General features: G+C 37.9%; 1 protein-coding gene across 5 annotated transcripts in view; it reads right to left on the bottom strand.

Moving 5' to 3' along the window:
• Positions 1-21923, bottom strand: part of FANCC (FA complementation group C) — a 291379-nt gene that overhangs the window by 171976 nt on the left and 97480 nt on the right. For 4 of the 5 annotated variants that reach the window (XM_060101949.1, XM_060101952.1, XM_060101950.1 and 1 more), the window contains one exon: positions 20153-20253. In XM_060101949.1, the coding sequence (XP_059957932.1) occupies positions 20153-20253 (101 nt within the window). The remainder of the gene's footprint in view (positions 1-20152; positions 20254-21923) is intronic. The other variant, XM_060101951.1, reaches the window with a different exon arrangement.

Here is a 21923-nt window from a genome sequence, read left to right as displayed (position 1 = left end):
AATGTTTAGTAGAATTCACCAGTGAAGCCATCTGGTTCTAGACTTTTGACTATTGGGAGGATTTTGATTACTGATTCAATCTTCTTACCAGTAATTGGTCTATTCAGATTTTCCATTTCTTCATGATTAAGTGTTGATAGGTGGTATGTTTCTAGGAATGTATCCATTTCTTCTAGGTTGTCCATTTTATTGGTGTATTATTGTTCATAGTGGTCTCTTATGATCCTTTGCATTTTTTGTGGCTATCAGTTGTAACATCTCCTCTTTCGTTTCTCATTTTATTTATTTGAGCTCTGCCCTTTTATCTTGGTGAGTCTAGCTAAAGGTTTATTTATCTTTTCAAAGAAGCAGCTCTTAGTTTCATTGATCTTTTCTATTGCCTTTTGAGTCTCTATTTCATTTATTTTATCTCTGATCTTTGCTATTTCCTTCCTTCTACTAACTCTGGGCTTTGTTTTATTCTTTTTTCCAGTTACTTGAGGTGTAAGTTAGATTGTTTATTTCAGATTTTTCTTGATTCTTGAGCTAGGTATGAATCACTATGAACTTCCCTCTTAGAACTGTTTTTGCTGTATCCCATACATTTTGGTATGTTGTATTTCCATTTTCATTTTTCTCAAAGTATTTTTTTGATTTCCCTTTTGATTTCTTTGTCAGTCCTTTGGTTGTTCAGTAGCAGGTTGTTTAATCTCCACATTTTTGTGATCTTTACAGTTTTATTCTTGTAATTGATTTCTGGTTTCATACCACTGTGGTAAAAAAAATCCTTATAATTTCCATCTTCCTAAATTTGTTAAGACTTGGCTTTTGGCCTAACATATAATCTATCCTCTAGAAAGCTGTAGGTGCACCTGAGGAGCAGATCTTCTGCTTTTGGATGGAATGTTCTATATACATCTATTAAGTCTATCTGGTCTAAAGTGTCATTTAAGGTTGATGTTTCCATATTGATTTTCTGTCTAGATGATCTATCCATTGATGTGAGTGGGGTATTAAAGTTCTCTACTATTATTGGATTGCTGTCTATTTCTCCCTTTAGGTCTGTTAATATTTACTTTATATGTTTAGGTGCTCGTATGTTGGCTACATAAATATTTACAAATGTAATACCCTCTTGTTGGATTGATGCCTTTACTGTTATTTAATGCCCTTGTCTTTGATTATAGTGTTTGTTTTAAAGTCTATTTTATCTGATATAAGTATAGCTACCCCAGGTTTCTTTTATCTAAAGTGAGTCTCTTATAGGCAGCATATAGATTATTATTATTATTACTATTTTTGGCTGCGTTGGGTCTTCATTGCTGCACACAGGCTTTCTCTACTTGCGGCCAGTGGTGGCTACTCTTCGTTGGGGTGTGCAGGCTTCTCATCGTGGTGGCTTCTCTTGTTACGGAGCACAGGCTCTAGGCACACGGGCTTCAGTAGTTGCAGCTTGTGGGCTCTAGAGAACAGCCTCAGTAGTTGTGGCACATGGGCTTAGTTGCTCTGTGGCATGTGGGATCTTCCTGGACCAGGGATCAAACCTGTGTCCCCTGTATTGGCAGGTGTATTCTTAACCATTGTGCTACCAGGGAAGTCCTGGTCTTATTTTTTTTAATCCATTCAGCTACTTTGTCTTTTTAGGGAAATTTTAGTCCATTTACATTTAAAGAAATTATTGATAGGTATGTACTTATTGACATTTTATTAACTATTTTCTGACTGTTTTGTAGTTCCTCTGTTCCTTTCTTCTTCTCTTGCTCTCTTCCTTTGTGGTTTGATGACTTTCTTTAGTGGTATGCTTAGGTTCCTTTCTCATTAATTTTTGTGTATATACTATTGGTTTCTGCTCTGGGGTTACCATGAGACTTACATATAACACTTACATTTATAACAGTATATTTTAAGTTGAAAACAACTTAAGCTTGAATGCACTAAAGCTCTACATTTTTACTCTCCCCCTAACACATTTTATATATTTATGTCATTTTACATCTTTTTATCTTGTGTAGCACTTTAAAGATAAAGATTCTCCTTTTACCTTTAACTTTAGACATTTTAATCATAATGTGTCTTGGTGTGGATCTCTTTGGGTTCATCTTATTTGGAATTCTCTGGGTTTCCTGAATCTGTATGTCTGTTTCCTTCCCAGGTTAGGGAAGTTTGCAGTCATACTTCTTCAAATAAGTTTTCTCTCCCTTTCTCTCCCTCTTCTCCTTCTGGGACTCCTATAATGTGAATGTATTCTGCCTGGTGTTGTCCCATAGTTCCTTAACCTATCTTCACTTTTTAAAATCCTTTTTTGTTTTGTTGCTCTGCTTGGGTGAGTTCCACTGCCCTGATTTCAAGATCACTGATCCTTCCATCTGCTTCATCTAGTCTCCTGTTGAACCCCTCTACTGTATTTTTCAGTTCAGATTACTGTATTCTTTGGCTCTGTAATTTTAGTTTGGTACTTTCTTTAATTTTCTACCTTTTTGTTGAAGTTCTCACTGTGTTCATCCATGCTTCCCCCAAGTTTGTTGATCAACTTTATGACCATTATTTTGAACTCTTTATCAGGAGTTACTGACAATTACTTATCTATGTTTCACTAAGCTTTTTCTTTTTTTTTTTCCCCTGAGGTTTTATTTGGTTCTTTCATTTAGAACATATTCCTCTGTTTTCCTCATTTTGCGTGACTCTCTATGTTTCTATGTATTAGATGAAACAGCTACCTTCCCAGTGAAGGAGTGGCCTTGTTAGGAGATTCATCTTCCTTCAACCTTGCCCTAGCAATGGTTGTGTCTTGGACCTTTGTGATTGTCCAAGCAGCCTATTTTATTTTTAACAGCTTCTAGAGCTTAAGCATGTGCCAAGACCTGTCAGTGTCCCAACAAGAGAGATCTCAGTCAGCACCTAGTTTAGGGCTAGAGGCCAGACCTACAAGCAACAGCTTTTAAAATATGCAAATATATACAGTTGTATGGGACCACAATCGTAAACTCTGGTGGTCTCTAGAGTAGGCAATCTGGAAATGTCCAATTGTTAAAGTCTGTGAGACTCAGAAACACAAGCTCCAATGGCCACCAGAGCCAGGCAATCAACGAGTGTCCCCCATGTGGCAGCTGAAAAAACTGGGGAACCAGAGGGCAGGAAGATAGAGCCCACCTTCTGAGGTCCCTAGAAAGGTTAGCAGTCATCAATGAGATGTATGTTTAATTAGAAGCCTGCTCTCAGACTGCAGCTATGATAATGAGCTTATAGGCCTCTTTCACAGGAAGACTGATCTCCTGGGTCTGTTGCCTCTTCCTGGTAGAGGACGGTAGCTGTTTAAGAAGTCTTTCTCTGTTGGTTACAGTCCTGTGGGATCTGTGAGTATAAGCCATGATGACCTCCAGAGCCAGATGATATACAGGTGTCCCCTGGCAACAGCTACAAAAAAAATCAGGGCACCAGACTAGGGAATTAGTTCCTTTCTGGGAGATACCAGCAAGCTGTAGCAAGGCAGAGGGGGAGCTCAATGACTCATCCACCAGCCTCTGTTCCCTGAGTATTCCACAATCCTCAAGGAGTGTGCCAGACTAGAAGCCTGCCCCTCAAGCCAAAGCTTCTGGGCATGCAAATAGGCTACTTTACCAGAAAGATGGGAGTTGTGTTTCAGTCTGCTATCCATGCAGTGCCCCTGGGGTGGCAGACTGCCAAGAACTGTCTCTCCAATTGTTACAGTCCCATGGGACCCAGGATGGACCCCCACCATCCTTCAGAGCCAGGCACTCAAGGGGTGTCCCTCAGCTATGGTTGCAAAAACTGGGGCACCAGGTATATAAAAACCTGGGCACCAGGCATGTGTAAAAGCTCCCCTCCAGAAGATACTGGCACTGTGGAACATGGCAGAGGAAGAGCACAAAAGATGGCCTGCACTGAGGAAAAAAAGAAAAAAGGAAAAAAACTAAGCAAAACTAAAAAACCACTGTTTATTAGATTCCAACAGAGAGAAAACTTAGGGGAAAAGCAAAATAAAGAAAAAGAAATTATACCTCTAAATTTATTTTTCTTTGCCTGAATATTGAGATCAGACCATCATATTCATTTAGAGGCAAAGCCTTTGTTAAGCTTAGGGACAGCGAAGTTTAACACACGATGCTATAATATAATATATAATTATTATAATATAACCAAAAATCAGAATATATGATATATCTACCAGACAAAATGTTTAAAATTATAACTTTTCCCCAAAACCTAGGCCATTCAGTTCTATACCTTTGCACCAACATGATAAATGGTCTTAGGGGCCTGAGCTTCAAAGTCATACAGATCTGGGTTTGAATTGCAGCCCCATCACTTACTCACTGTGTACTTTTAAACAAGCTACTTAATCTCTCTGTGTCTTCATTTCCTCATCTATTAAAATAGGGCCAATAATACCTCCCTGACAGAGTTGCTGTGAGGCTTACATGAGATCATCTATGAGAAGTACCTAGTACAAAGCCTTTCCCATAGGAGATGCTCACTCCTTCACCTCACTGGACACTGTTTATGTGCAGCAGTGACAGACACTTAAAAGATACACTAAAAATCCCAGAAAGTATTTATGAAAAAAAGTATCATAAAAACTGAAAAAGAATTAATGAGATAGATACAAAAGTAAAATATTTAGTATTTAATAGGACACACATCCACCAAAGGGCATAAAGGGCAAAGAAAAATCAAGAGGTCGGTGTATAAAACAGGTAAAGAGAAGGAGGAAAAATGTTCTGATGGAGAAAACAAGTGACAAGATAAAGAGTGTCTTCAGTGGATGGAAGTGCATAACATGACAATAAGAAGGAGAAGCAAACACAAGGACAGATGTTCAGGTTCCAGGTACTGCACACCAAAACATATTGAAAAAAACAAAAGCTACATAAATGATAAGTTCTACTACCATTAAAAGGAGTGAAATAGAGCCAGGGTAAAGGAAGACCCTCGCAATGGTCCCTCAGAGACCTCTCAGTGCAGTGGCCCTGGGTCTACTCCTCAGCAGGGCAAGAAATGTGAGAAGCAGCACACTCAACACAGTGAGGCTTCTCACACACTGAGCCATGCTGGCAAATCTTATAGGAAATGATATATAGTTCAGACCAACAATTTACTGATTATAACAAGAAATATATTTTCCATTTGAAGAGAATACTTAATGGTTTACTCTTCAGGATATGAGGAATACCAATTTTAAAAACTAGTAAAAACTAAGATTGGTAAAAATCAAAGTATCATTGGTCATTCAACAACAATCATATATCCAGCAAATATTTATTGAGCACTGACAGTATATGGTAGACACAAAGCTACATAAGCTTCAGCTACAAGAATTACTATGACACTGCCCTGCCCCTGACCATGGTAAAAGATACCTATAATACAATTACTTTCAGTATGAAAGACTAAGAAATATAGATACCATGCAAACAGAGCAATCCTACTTCAGGAGAACTAGGGAAAGGAAAGGGACAAATAAGTTGGATATTTTAAATTATCTTTCAAATATGAGCTTTCTAGAAAAACAAGGGTTGAAAACCATTCCAAGAAGAGGAAAAGGAATATGCAAAGTACAAATCTGTGAAAATGTTTGCCATATATGGAACCAATGTGGTAAGATCCTAGGATGTAGTTAGATCCTGAGATGGCCTTCCTGGTGTGTGGGGTGCAGACAATGGGAAATGGCAGGATATGAGGATTGAGAAAAGGTTGAGAAAAGCTGCATATACCAAGGTAGCATGTGGATTTTATCAATTAGACTAGTAGTCACTAAACTTGGGGATGTGCAAGCCAACTTGTGTACAAGATAATCCACTGAGTTGTGAAAAAAAGTTAGAATTTTTATATAAAAGAAAAAATTAAGCTTTAGTAAGATTTTATAAATGGATCAATGCTGCAGCCTCATTCAATCTTAACATAAGGTGGTCATGTGTCACAAACTGTCCAAGTGGTATCTTGAAGAAAGAGTAGGGGTTCTACCACATGCAGGGAACCCTCAGCCTTTCATTCACTTTCAGGATATACATTACAGTTTCTACAGGACCATCAAGGAAGATATACTGAGTATACTATTTAACTAAAGTAACCATTAAATGGACACATTGCTTAAAAAGATTCTTGCAAAGAAGTCAGAGATTAAAGATAATACTATCAAGGCAACAAAAGTTGGAAACTAGGAAATGATAGAGCTGACACTTCTATTCCCACTGTGAGCTATTCATCAGCCTCATTAAGAGAATAAGCTAATAAGAGGCCAGCAAAAAATTTTCAAAATTATCAGGAAGACCATGTGAAATAATGAATTTATAGACCTTAATAAGAATTCATTCACTCTTTCAAAATTTTACTGTGCAGGTATTGCTCAATTTGCTAACAGTTAAAAAGCTGATAACAAGCAATTTTGCCCTAAGGGTACAGTGTTCACTGAGAGTCTCACCAATTGATTGATTATAATGTCAGTCAAAATCCCAACAAGTTATTTTGTTTTGGGGTGAAACTTGACAAACAGATTCTAAAATCTATATAATGGCAATGCAAAGTTCAATCATCAGCCAAGATGATTTGATGATTTTTTTGATAAAAATAAAAACCAAGCTGCAAGGACTGCCTCCTGGATAGTAAGACACTTAGAAGGCCACATTAATGAAGACAATGTGGCATTGGCATAAAGATAGTGTTTTAGTGGGGAATCTCCAGAGACAAAGAACTAACAGGAGATTATATAGATACATATAGAGAGACTTATTATAAGGAATTGGCTCAATTATGGAGGCAAGCTGAAGACCCAGGAAAGCTGATAGTTTAGTTCTAGTCCAAATTTGAGGGCCTGAAACAAGGAAAGCCAATGGTTTCTGAAGGCTGGCCGACTCAATACCTAGGAAGATCCAATGTTTTAGTTTGAGTCTGAAGGCAGGGAAAAAACTCAGGTTCCAGTGCAAGCCCTGTCAAGCAGAAGGAATTCTCTTACTCATTGAAGGGTTTAGCCTTTTTGTTCTACTCAGCCCTTCAACTAACTGTATGAGGCCCATGCACATGAGGGAGGGTAACTGCTTTATTCAGTCTGTTGATTTATATGTTAATCTCATCTAAAAAATACTCTTGCAGAAACATCCAGAATAATGTTTGACCAAATATCTGGGCACCCTATGGCCCATTCAAATTGACACATAAAATTAAGCATCGCAAATAGACAATGAGAACATTGGAGACATTTAGGATCAAACCTGCACACAAAAAGACATTTGATTTATGGTATTTTTCTGGTGGTCCAGTGGGTAAGACTCCACGCTCCCAATGTAGGGGACCCAGGTTCGATCCCTGGTCAGGTAACTAGATCTCACGTGCATGTCACAACTAAGAAGTCCCCATGCTGCAACTAAGACCAGTTGCTGCACACATAAATAAATACTTTAAAAAATGTTTTAAAAAAGACATTTGATTTTTTATGAAGGTAGCACCATAGCTCAGTGAGGAAAAAAGACTTTTCAATGATGGTGTTGGGACAATGGGGTATCCATGTGGAAGCAAAGTGAAAATGAACTCCTACCTTAGACCACACAATGAAACAGTTACAGGTAGATCACAGACCTAAATGGGAAAGGCAAACCAATATACTTTTAGAAGATAATGTGAAAGGTCTTCATGACCCTGAAGTGGGGATAAATTTTCTTAAATAAGATACAAAGTTATTAACCACAAGGAGAAAACTGATAAATCTGACAACAATAAAATTTTGAATGTCTTTCTTAAAAGAAGGTAAGACAGGTACTTCAGAGGCCAGCCCAAGCCCATGTTGTTACCTGTGCTTCTGACTGACTGGCTACATTGTGACTGGAGGTCCCAATGACCCCCTCCAACTCAGGATGCTAATCCCAAGCCCAGATTATTACCTGTACTTCTGACCGACTGGCTAAATCAGAGATTCCCACAACCCCCTCACTGGGTTCAATTAATTTGTTAGAGTGGCTCACAGAATTCAAGAAACCCACTTACATACTAGATTACTGATTTCTTATAAAAGGATATTAAAGGATACAAGTCAACAGTCAGGTGAAGAGATGCATAGGGCAAGGTCCCAAACAGAGAAGCTTCTGTCCTTATACAGCTTGGGGCCTGTCAAGGTGGCATGCAGAAACATTTTGCTTCCCCCATGTGGAAGCTCTCTGAAAAGGGGCCAAAAAGCGGTCCTTTGGGTTTTTATGGAGGCTTCATTATATAGTCATGATTGACTAAATCACTGGCTAATGGCAACTGGTTCAACCTCAAGCCCCTCTCCCCTCGCAGGAAACCAGATGGTGGGACTGAAAGTTCCAACCCTCTACTCACAAGGTTGGTTCTCCTGCCAAGCAGCCCTCATCCTCAGGTGCCCTCCAAAAGTCACCTTATTAACATAACACAAGACACCTTTTATCACTCGCAACACTTAGGCGATTCCAAGAGTTTTGGCAGCTGTGAGCCAGGAACTGCAGACGAAGACCAAATATAAATAAAAAATATATATTTGGTCATCTGAATGACCAAATATATATTTCTTATGAATCACAATATCTCAAATACATACTGCATTATTCCATTTTTACCAAGATAAAATAACAGGCCAAACTGCATAATTAAGTGGTAAAACCATAAAGCAATGTAAATAAAAGTCAGGCTAGTAGTAACTGCTAGCAAGGCACATAAGGGCATATAAATAGGAAGGGGCACTTGGGAGCTTCTAGCAGGGAGACAATGTTCCATTCTATTTCCTGACCTGGGTGATAGTTGAAAGGGTATTTATTTGCAACAATCTGTTAAGTATGGCATTTATGCTTCATGCACTTTTCTGCATATTGGTTAGATTTTGTAATTTAAAAGGGTTTTTTTTTAATTCTAAAGAATGAAGTAGAGGGCTGAAGCAATACAGGAACATCTGGATATTGCTTACTACTGCATTTAAAGGGAATAAAGATTGAATAAAACCCTTCTGACTGATCTCCACTCCTGGTATTCTGCCATTTCTTCTCATCAGAATAAAATATAATACTGGTATGGTCTTGACCAAAGAACATAAGTAGTTCCTAAATTTGGCAGGCCCAGAGACCTTCCCTTTGGATTATAAACTCTGAGAACAGACTGTCTTTAGATCCACTACTGTATCCTCAGCTTCTTTAATAGTGCCAGGCAAACAGTAGGTTCTCAAAAAGCATCTGTTCAATGCACTCACTGGTAAAACTAAATTTTTCAAGAACCAAATATTCCAAACAGATGTGAAAGAGTCCTGTGACTTCAACCAGTCTCTAAGAGCTGTAAGAAGAGCCATAGAGGCGGTGTTATTTGACAGTACATTTGAGGTTACTAGTAAGACTCCAAAAAAATTAATGTATTTCCAACATAACATATTAACAAAGGCTAACATATGGCAAGCATCAAACAATTTCTAGGACAGGTGTGGAATTTGCCTCTGTGCCATCTTCCATTGGATGTTGTTTGTGCCGTCACTGGAGGGCTGGCAAGATGACGGAGTAGAAGGATGTGAGCTCACCCCTTCCTACAAAAACACCAAAATCACAACTAACTGCTGAAAAACCACTAACAAAAAAAACACTGAAACCTGACAGGAAAGATACCCTTCATCCAAAGACAAAAAAGAAGCCACAACAAGATGGTAGGAGGGGCACAATCACGATAAAATCAAATCCCATATCCACCTGGTGGGCAACCCACAAACTGGAAAATAATTACACCACAGAAGTTCTCCCAAAGGAGGGAAAGTCCTGAGCCCCATGTCAGGCTTCCAAGCCTGGGGGTCTGGCAACAGGAGGAGGAACCCCCAGAGAATCGGTTTTGAAGGCCAGTGGGGTTTGACTGCAGAATTCCACAGGACTGGGGGAAAAAGAAACTCCACTCTTGGGGGGCTCACACAAGGTCCCATGCTCACCAGGACCCAGGGAAAAAAGCAGTGACCTCATAAGAGACTGGGACAAACCTACCTGCTAGTATTGGATGGTCTCCTGCAGAGGAAAGGGATGGATGTGGCTCACTGAGGGGGAAAAAGACACTGGCAGCAGAGTTCCGGTGAGTGCTCATTGGCGTGAGCCTTCCTGGAGGTCACCATTTCCTCCCCAAGGCCTAGCCCTACCCAACAGCCTGTAGGTGTCAGTGCTGGGCACCTTGGGCCAAACAACAAACAGCGTGGGAACACAGCCCCGCCATCAGCAGCTAGGCTGTTTGAAGTCTTCCCGAGCATGGCCCTGCTCACCAGACAGACAAGACCCAGATCCACCCACCAGTGGGCAGTAATCAGACCCTCCCAACAAGAATCCGGCACAAGCCTCTTAGATAGCCTCATCCACCAGAGGGCAGACAGCAGAAGCAAGAAGAACTACAGTTCTACAGCCTGCAGAACAGAAACTGCAATCACAGAAAGTTAGACAAAATGACAGCAGAGGAACATGTCCTACATGAAGGAACAAGATAAAACCCCAGAAGAACAACTAAGTGAAGTGGAGATAGGCTATCTACCAGAAGAAGAATTCAGAGTAATGATAGTGAAGATGATATAAGATCTCAGAAAAACAAAGGAGGCAGAGTTTGAGAAGATGCAAGAATGTTTAACAGAGACCTAGAAAACTAAAGCACAAACAGAGATGAACAACACAGTAACTGAAATGAAAAATACACTAGAAAGAATCAGTAGCAGAGTAACTGAGGCAGAAGAAGGGATAAGTGAGCTGGAAGACAGAATGGTGGAAATCACTGCCGCAGAACAGTATAAAAAGAATGAAAAGAAATGAAGACAGTCTAAGAGACCTCTGGGACAACATTAAATGAACCAACATTTGCATTACAGGGTTCCCAGAAGGAGAAGAGGGAGAGAAAGGGCCTGAGAAAATATTTGAAGACATAATAACAGAAAACTTCCCTAACATGGGAAAGGAAACAGTCACCCAAGTCCAGGAAGTGCAGAGAGTCCCAGGCAGGATAAACCCAAAGAGGAACATGCCAAGACACATAGTAATCAAATTGACAAAAGTTAAAACAAAGAAAAAATACTAAAAGCAACAAATAACATACAAGGGAACTCCCATAAGGTTATCACCTGATTTCTCAGCAGCAACTCTGCAGGCCAGAAGGGAGTGGCACGATATATTTAAAGTGATGAAAGGGAAGAAACTGCAACCAAGAATACTCTATCCAGCAAGGCTCTCATTCAGATTCGACAGAGAAATCAAAACCTTTACAGACAAACAAAAGCTAAGAGAATTCAGCACCACCAGACCAGCTTTGCAACAAATGCTAAAAAAACTTCTCTAAGCGGAAAAGAAAAGGCCACTACTAGAAAGAAGGAAATTATGAATGGAAAAGCTCACTGGTAAAGGCAAGCATAAAGTAAAGGTAGGAGATCATCTGCACAGAAATATGATATCAAACCAGCAATTGTCAGAAGGAGAGAGCACAAATGCTGGATATTGGAAATGCATTTGAAATTAAAAGACCAGCAACTTAAAGCAATCTTGTTTATATATAGACTGCTATATCAAAACATCATGGTAAAAGCAAACTGAAAATCTACAATAGATATGCATTTCTTTAAATGTAAATGGATCAAATGCTCCAACCAACAGACACATACTGGCTGAATGGATACAAAAACAAGACCAATATATATGCTGTCTACTAGAGACCCACTTCAGATCTAGGGACACATACAATCTGAAAGTGAGGGAATGGAAAAAGGTATTCCAGGCAAATGAAAATCAAAAGAAAGCTGGAATAGCAATACAGACAAAATAGACTTTAAAATAAAAACTGTTACAAGAAACAAAGAAGGACACTACATAATGATCAAAGGATCAATCCAAGAAGAAGATATGACAACTGTAAATATATATGCACCCCAACATAGGAACACCCCAATATATAAGGGAACAGCATAAAAGGAGGAATCTACAGTAACATAATAATAGTGGGAGGCTTTATTTATTTATTTATTTATTTATATTGGAGTAGAGTTGCTTTACACCGCAGTGTCAGTTTCTGCTGTACAGCAAAGTGAATCAGCCATACATATACATATATCCCCTCTTTTTTGGATTTCCTTCCCGCTAAGGTCACCACAGAGCACCGAGTAGAATTCCCTGTGCTATACAGTGAGATCTCATTAGTTTTCTATTTTATACAGTAGTGTATGTATGTCAATCCCAATCTCCCAGTTCATCCCACCCCCTCTTTTCCCCCTTTGCATCCATAAGTTTGTTCTCTACGTCTGTGTCTCTATATCTGCTTTGCAAATAAGATCATCTATACCATTTTTCTAGATTCCAATAGTGGGGAACTTTAACACCCCACTTTAATCAATGGACAGGTCATCCAGTCAGAAGATCAATAAGGAGACACAGGCCTTAAATGTCACATTAGACCAGATGGACTTTATCGATATTTATACAGCATTCCATCCAAAAGTAGCAGAATACACATTCTTCTCAAGTGCACATGAAGCATTCTCCTGGACTGATCACATGCTGGGACACAAAGCAAGCCTTAGTAAATTTAAGAAAACTGACATCATATCAAGCATCTTTTCTGACCACAGTGCTCAGAAATTAGAAATCAACTACAAGAAAAAAATTGTAAAAACACAAACACATGGAGGCTAAACAATATGCTACTAAACAACCAATGGATCACTGAAGAAATCAAAGAGGAAATCAAAAAATATCTAGAGACAAATGAAAACGAAAACACAACGATCTAAAACCTATGGGACGCAGCAAAAGCAGTTCTAAGAGGGAAGTGTATAGCAATACAATCTTACCTCAGGAAACAAGAAAAGTCACAAACAACCTAACCTCACACCTAAAGCAATTAGAGAAAGAAGAACAAACGAAACCCAAAGTTAGCAGAAGGAAAGAAAACATAAAGATCAGAGCAGAAATAAATGAAATAGAAACGAAGAAAACAATAGCAAAGGTGCATGAATAAAAGCCGGTTCTTTGAAAAGGTAATCAAATTAGCGAGACTCATCAAGAAAAAAAGGGAGAGGGCCCAAATCAATAAAATGAGAAATGAAAAACAAGAAGTTACAATGGACCCCACAGAAATACAAAGGATCATGACAGACTACTACAAGCAACTATATGCCAATAAAACTGACAACCTGGAAGAAATGGACAAATTCTTAGAAAGGTACAGCCTCCCAAAACTGAACCAAGAAGAAACAGAAAATATGAACAGAACAATCACAAGTACTGAAATTGAAACTGTGATTTAAAAATTCCCAAAAAACAAAAGTTCAGGACCAGATAGCTTCAGAGGCAAATTCTATCAAACATTTAGAAAAGAGCTAACACCTCTCCTTCTGAAACTATTCCAAAAATTACAGAGGAAGGAGTACTCCCAAACTCATTCTATGAGGATACCATCACCCTGATACCAAAACCAGACAAAGATACTACAAAAAAGAAAATTACAGGCCAATATCACTGATGAACAGATGCAAAAATCTTCAACAAAATACTAGCAATCTGAATCCAACAATACATTAAAAGAATCATACACAATAATGATCAAGTGGGATTTATCCCAGGGATGCAAGGATTTTTCATTATCTGCAAATCAATCAGTGTGATACACCACATCAACAAACTGAAGAATAAAAACCATATGATCATATCAATAGATGCAGAAAAAGGCTGTGACAAAATTCAACACTGATTTATGATAAAAACTCTCCAGAAAGTGGGCATAGAGGGAACATACCTCAACATAATAATGGTCACATATGACAAACCCACAGCTAACATCATACTCAACAGTGAAAAGCTGAAAGCACTTCCTCTAAGATCGGGAACAAGACAAGGATGTCCACTCTCACCACTTTTATTCAATATAGCTTTGGAAATCCTAGCCACAGCAATCAGAGAAAAAAAAAGAAATAAAAGGAATCCAAATTGGAAAAGAAGTAAAAACTGTCACTGTTTGCAGATGACATGATACTATACATAGATAATCCTAAAGATGCCACCAGAAAACTACTAGAGCTCATCAATGAATTCAGTAAAGTTGCAGAATACAAAATTAATACACAGAAATCTGTTCTATACACTAACAACGAAAGATCAGAAAGAGAAATTAAAGAAACAGTCCCATTTACGAACACATCAAAAAGAACAAAATACCTAGGAATAAACCTACCTAATGAGACAAAAGACCTGTACTCCAAAAACTGTAAGATGCTGATGAAAGAAATCAAAGATGACACAAACAGATGGAAAGATATACAATGTTCTTGGATTGGAAGAATCAATATTGTCAAAATGACTATACTACCCAAGGCAATCTACAGATTCAATACAATCCCTATCAAAGTATCAATAGCATTTTTCAGAGAACTAGAACAAAAAAAAATCTCAAAATTTGTATGGAGACACAAAAGACCCCAAATAGTCAAACAGTCTTGAAAAAGAAAAATGGAGCTGGAGGAATCAGGCTCCCTGACTTCAGACTATACTATAAAGCTACAGTCATCAAAACAGTATGGTACTCCTACAAAAACAGAACTATAGGTCAACAGAACAGGATAGAAAGCCCAGAAATAAATCCACACACCTATGGTCAATTAATCTATGAAAAAGGAGGCAAGACTAGACAATGGAGGAAAGACAGTCTCTTCAATAAATGGTGCTGGGAAAACTGGAGAGCTACATGTAAAAAAGTGAAATTAGAACATTCTTTATCACCACAGACAAAAATAAACTCAAAATGGATTAAAGACCTAAATGTAAGACTGGGTACTACAAAACTCTTAGAGGAAAACATAGGCAGAACACTCTTTGATATAAACCAGAGCAATGTCTTTTCTGAGCTGTCTCCTAGAGTAATGGAAATAAAAACAAAAATAAACAAATGGGACCTAATTAACTCAAAAGCTGTTGCACATCAATGGAAACCATAAACAAAATGAAAAGACAACCCACACAATGGAAGAAAATATTTGCAAACAATGTGACCAATAAGGGATTAGATTATTCTCCAAAATTTACAAACAGCTCATGCAGCTCAGTATCAAAGAAACAAACAACCCAATCAAAAAATAGGCAGAAGATCTAAATAAACATTTCTCCAAAGAAGAAATACAGATGGTCAAAAAGCACATGAAAAGATGCTCAACATCACTAATTATTAGAGAAATGCAAATCAAAACTACCATGAGGTATCACCTCACACCGGTCAGGATGGCCATCATCAAAAAATCTACAAACAATAAATGCTGGAGAGGGTGCGGAGAAAAGGGAACTCTCCTACACTGTTGGCAGGAATGTACATTGGTACAGCTACTATGGAGAACAGTTATGGAGGTTCCTTAAGAAACTAAAAATAGAGCTATCATATTATTAAGCAATCCCACTCCTGGGCATATATCTGGAGAAAAATACAGTTCAAAAGAATACATGCACCCCAATGTCAATTGCAGTGCTGTTTACAATAAGCAAGACATGGAAGCAGCCTAAATGGCCATCAACAGAGGAGTTGATGAAAAAGATGTGGTACATATATACTATGGGATATTACTCAGCCATTAAAAAGAATGAAATTATGCCATTTGAAGCAACATGGATGGACGTGGAGATTATCATACTAAGTGAATTAAGTCAGACAGAGAAAGACAAATATCACATGGTATCGCTTATATGTAAATCTTTAATAAAAATGATAGAAATGAACTTATTTACAAAACAGAAGCTGACTCACAGACTTAGAGGACGAGGAGGAGGGATTGATTTGGAGTTTGAGATTGACATGTACACACTGCTATATTTAAAACAGATAACCAACAAGGATCTACTGTATAGCACAGGGAGTGCTGCTCAATATTCTGTAATAACCAAAATGGGAAAAGAATTTGAAAAAGAATAGATACATGTATATATATAACTGAATCACTTTGCTGTACACCTGAAACTAACACAACACTGTTAATCAACTATGCTCCAATATAAAATTTTTTTAAATGACAAGTATAAGAAAATTCAGAGGAATAAAGTTAACTAGTCATTCAGCAAAAACAAAACACACAAAAAAACCCCAGAATTTCTATTACATCTCTGTCCTAAAAATACAACTAATCAATTCAGTCTAACATTTTCAAATTTAATAATTAACATGAATTTTTATTGCATTTTAGAATTTATAGAAGAAATTCTTTGTTTTTGACTCAGGGTGTTTCAATCACATTTGTGATGCTCCAGAAACACAGAATGACCCAAGATTTTATTACCACAATTAAAACAGGCTATCATAGATCAGGTACTAAATAAATGCTCACTGAATGAAACTAACAAATGTTATTAAAATATGGCTTGTTACATAGTTTTAGAAGGATACTTGATGACAAGTTACACATTTTTAAAGTGTAATATGTCACTCTATAACTTTTATGGAGAAAATATAACTTTCAAGATAAAAGAAAGTATACCCAAGATATGTACAATTGATTCATAAACTAGCAACCATCTTCTGTCTTGCTGCATTTATAGTCAACATTATACAATTATGAAGGTACTGATTTGTGATAGGTATATGTAATTAGCTTTAGACTGCTAAAAGTTAAATAATTAATATTATTCCTACACATCATTTTTTTTAATCAGTTAATATTACAGGTTTGCCTAGTACAACGATGAGGGAAACTGTTTTCCTAGTCTCTTTTTTTTTTTTTTTTTTTTTTGTGGTATGCGGGCCTCTCACTGTTGTGGCCTCTCCCGTTGCGGAGCACAGGCTCCGGATGCGCAGGCCCAGCGGCCATGGCTCACGGGCCCAGCCACTCCGCGGCATGTGGGATCTTCCCCGACTGGGGCACGAACCCGTGTCCCCTGCATCGGCAGGTGGACTCTCAACCACTGTGCCACCAGGGAAGCCCCCTAGTCTCTTAAGTGCTCAACTCCTCTCTAGTGGCACCATCTTCTTAGAGTAAAAGCAGATTCAGAACCATCTTTATTTCAATCAACTTTCTCTCCTTCCTTCACTGCCAAGTTTCTTCAAAGAGTAATCAAAGTTTATTACCTCTGCTTCTCTACCTCCCCATCATTCCTCAATATCTATAGCAACCTGGCTACTTCCCTCAACCTCCCACTAAACCTGTTCTAACCAAAGTCATTCCTCCTTAGTGGCTAAATCCAAGTAGTGCTTTTCAGTCCTTACCTTGCTCTTTCAATCCTTTATGCTCTACAATTGCCGTGTCCAATACAGTGACAACTAGCCACATGAGGCTACTCAGCACTTTCACATGTAACAGGTACAATCAAGAAAAATGAATTTTTAACTTTTAAAATTTTAATTAAATTTAAATTTGAAAACAGACATATGATTCAGCTTTAAGTTTCTTTGAAACAATTTGGGTATGTGAACCTACTTTTTCAACTGTATATTTTATAAAACAAATCAAGAATTTCCAATGAAAATTTAGCCTCTGAATTAAGATGTAACATATACACTGAATTAAGTATAACATATACACTGGATCTCAATGACTCAGTATAAAAAAGATTATAAAATGATCACATTAATAATTTTTATATTGATTACATATTTTAATAATGGTATTTTGGATATACTGGGATAAATAAAATAATCATTAAAATTATACTCAACTTTTTCTTTTTACATTTCTTAAAGCAGGTACTAGAAAACTGAAAATTATCTATGTAGAATGTACTTTGTTTCTATTGGACAGTGGGGTGCTATAGCATTAGATATAAATGACCACTCATTCCTTCTTAAAATGCTGCTGCTTTTCTCCTTCTTCTTCTTGGACTCCCCCTTTCTAGTGTGCAGTGTAACTTATTCTTCTACTCACTCCTTAAATGCCAGTGTCTCCCAAGGTTGTCCCTAGGCCCTTTCCCCTCCTCACACTAGGTACTTTCCTTGGGTGATCTCACCCTCACGCATGGCTCCCACTGTTCCTGTACCCTGAGGACTGTCAACCCTCTATGTGCAAATCAGCCCCTCTCCTGAAAACACTAAGTTCAACTCCACCTACACCTAAGTACACCTGCACTTAATTTGCCATTACATCCTTACATATTTACCTTATTAATATCATAAATCTGGTCCCTCTTTTCCATTTCATTCAGGCCTTCATGATTTCTCACTTTTATCACTACAATTGCTTCGAAAGTGCTAACCCTGGCACCTTCCAAAGCAACTTCCTTTTGCTGGTAAGTTTCTAAAATTCACACCTGGCCATATGATTTCTCCATTTAAAATACTTCGGTGGTTTCCCCACTGCCTTCAAGTTAAAATAAAAACTTCTTATAATCATACATAAGGCTTTATGCTTCATCATAAACCCTATAAAATCCCAAGCTCAGGGATATCTAAGCACCTGCAGTTTCCAGAATACAGCATTTGCTTCCTCACCACCATTCTTTGCACATGCTCTTTTTGCTGGCAGGAATATGGTTCCTAAAACTCTATCCTGTTCTCTTAGTCATCCTTCAAAACTCAGCTGATATATCATCTCTCCCAGGAAACATCTCCAAACCACCAAGTCTGAACAAGTGTCCCTCCTCTGCGTCACCATCACCCCTACACACAGCTCTACCAATAATCCAATGACACTGCCCTAGAATGACCTGGTTACTAGTCTGTAAACTCCCTGAAGGTAGGAATTAAGTGTTTTAACTTTACCTCCCTGTACTATACTTAATGAGCACCTATTTATTAAATGGACACAATATTAAATAAGGGAAACCCACAGAATAAACTGCAAGGCTAGAAACTTAAAAGTCGGCTAATATAAGTCACGAGTTACATGAAGAAAGTTAACCTAATCACTCTAAAAACCTAAAAACTCTAATCACTCTAAAAAACTTTATTAGACGGCCTATTTCTGGATTTAATGAGCTAGCCAATAAAAATATATATCCTAGGGCTTCCCTGGTGGCACAGTGGTTGAAAATCCATCTGCCGATGCAGGGGACACAGGTTTGTGCTCTGGTCCGGGAGGATTCCACATGCCGCGGAGCGGCTGGGCCCGTGAGCCATGGCCGCTGAGCCTGCATATCCAGAGCCTGTGCTCCACAATGGGAGAGGCCACAACAGTGAGAGTCCCGCGTACCGCAAACAAACAAACAAACAAAAATATATATATATCCTAAATAATCACTAAAATAGCAAATACTCAACAAAAGCAATAATTAAAAAAATTGAAAACTAAGTATATTATTCTATTTCTATAGCCTTGTTTTTCATACCTTTTCTTCCCTAATTCTACTTATCAGTTCCTTCCTTCAGCTCTTTATTCTACTGTCCCTCCAATTCTCCTTTTAATCTAACAAAAATACAAATACTGTCTTTGTCATCTCTGTCAGCAATTCTGTATAAAACAAAGGAATGGTAAAAAGCAGTGAACGGAATGATATCACCAGTCAGATTGGTAGACAAAACCATATGCATTAATCTGGGTGGTTGGTTTCATAATACTAAGCAGCTAATCTAGACCATATGCATAGTAAGTGGAGTCTGACAGGCATCAGCAAGTCCTTGAGGTTATCGCAGCAGGACAGTGGGGGGTAAGAGAAAAGACCAGCCAACTTGCTGGTGGTGAGGGCAGCTACAGCACAGCCTTACAACATTCTCCTATGTGTGCCCACCATTCAAGAGGAAGCAGAAACAGGGGGAATTCAGGAAGCTGTCAGATATCTGGACTAGCACGGTCAGGTAACTGATTTGACGGTGTTTGCAGCATTAGCCAACCAGCCCTAGATGCTAGTCTGAGCACACTGGCCAGGGTACCAACTTTAGGACACAAAATAAAGACTGCTGCTCCCAGGGCACTTCTGAATTTTAGTTTTACTACAGAATAGATTCTGAGAGAGGCAGAGACGTACCTGAAGAGAAATTATATAAGTATTTAAAGTATGTTGGTAGGAAGAAAAAACTGTTAGAGGGAAGGAAAGTACATTCTTTTAATTACCTGAGAGTAACTTTCTAAAACCACTCAACATTAGTTCTTGCAGGCATGGGGAAGTTCACCCTGAGGACCTATCTCTTAAGGAATTCACAATCAAACAAAAATGAAATCTCTTGAAAAGCTTTACAAGTTTAACAGTGAAGGATGTGTTTGAAAAAGTTTCTGGACTGTCAAAGCAGCACCTTTACTGAATTCAAAGCAGTATAATGCAAGATTTACTTTTACCCGTGTCCAGGAGTTAAGTTTTGATTCTCCAGAATTCTGTGGATCTTTCTTAATCAGACAACACAAGCACCATATTAGAATTTTTTGGCTTTCATCTGCAAAAAGGAAAACTAAAATGAGTAGGTTTTATCAAATAGAAAGAAAAGATAATCAGTATAAAATTTGTAACATTATATACTAAAGGAAATATATTTATTATATTTTAGGAAAATCACAAACTACTAAGTTCATAGAACAAGCATCCAGGACCATCTGTGAAACTTTGTGGTTTTTTTCCTTCTTGTGGGTTCAGGATCACTTATGCTTAGCCCTTGTGAGGTCAATTCTCTTTCTGTCACAGCAGCAATTTTTAAAGCCAAAAGAGAATGATGGAAAGAACTAAAAGAACTAGCTTTTTTCAAGATCAGTTCTTTATTTTATATTCAAACCATTAGTAATTTCAACCTTTTTAAGGCAATATCACTGCCATAAGCAGTAGTCAATATTTCTGATTTAATCTAACTGGCCAAAATACCCCCACTTGTTAAAAATAAATTTAACAAAAAGAATTGTTTTAAAATACATTCTTTTTAGTACCAAATGGTTTGGATAAAATAGAAGCCTTTTACATTCTCCTAATTCTTTACTCTAAAATATAAAACTTTACTAAATATGTGATAACAATGCTGACCTTTGAAATCTATTTGGCTAGAACATCTACTTGGTAAGCCATTTTCTCCTTCCTCCTTTGGTAACTAAGTCCATTCAAGTTGGAGATTCTATAACACAACTGAGAAGCAAAAATGAGACCTAAAAACTGAAGATGTCAGTACCTGAACTAGAGCCAAGCTACTATGGACTTTACCACAAGGCCATGGAGGTGATGCTGAGGAAACCCAGCACCTGGAATCACTCCTCTGCAGAATCACCTGATGTTCTTTACTTTGTTATCTACTGCAATTTCATAAACACAGCATTTCTAAGGGCTTCATTAACAAGAAATAAGGAGAATACAAACTACAGTAAGCTATCTCGGCATTTTCAACCACAAACCAAAAGACCCTGAGAGTAATTTTAAATCCATTTTCCCCCCATAAACTTAGGCTCTCCTAATAACTAACATCTCTGAACAAACTTTATCAGGGGTTATCCTGAGGGATATTCCTATTTTTCCTAGCTTTTATGAGCTCAAATACATCACTGGCTTGCCTGAAATCAGTTCATTGCAAGAATCACATAATTTAACCACTGGAGATCCTAGGGTTCTTCAGGTTGAACCAATGCCACTATTAAAAATCTGACTTGTACTTTCTATGGTTTAAATATCAGAAGAAATTATAACTATCTGCATGTCACAAGTGTGACAAACACATCTAATGATATGCTTATGTAAGCAGCTTTCCATGTTATACAGAATGCAACCTGATGGGGAGCATTTCCAAAAATCAGATACCACTAAGGAGAAAAAAAACAGAAAATGTTAATTATGGAGTGTAAATCTAAAAGAATCCAAAAGATAGGAGTTTTCCCCAGGTGTTGAGTGACTCTGCACATTTAGTTCAACAGCATATTATTTTTTACTTTTCTCTCAAAAAGAAAGAGAAGAGCAAGAGTAACTTGCCCCCAGCCTTTATTTCTTTGCCCAGAGTCAATGCAGTGAAATGCACTGCTAATGAGCTTACTTTGCTTTAGGGATTTAAAGATGCAAGCCATCACCTATTATTCATGAATGCCACCAGCACTGTCTACAGGGGATGGCATCTGTCAGGCTCCTCCCTAGAGGCTC

The sequence above is a fragment of the Mesoplodon densirostris genome, chromosome 6 (assembly GCF_025265405.1).
Source record: "Mesoplodon densirostris isolate mMesDen1 chromosome 6, mMesDen1 primary haplotype, whole genome shotgun sequence".
NCBI lineage: Eukaryota > Metazoa > Chordata > Mammalia > Artiodactyla > Ziphiidae > Mesoplodon > Mesoplodon densirostris.
Note: the sequence above shows the minus strand (reverse complement) of the source record. Positions and strands in the feature narration are given on the sequence as shown.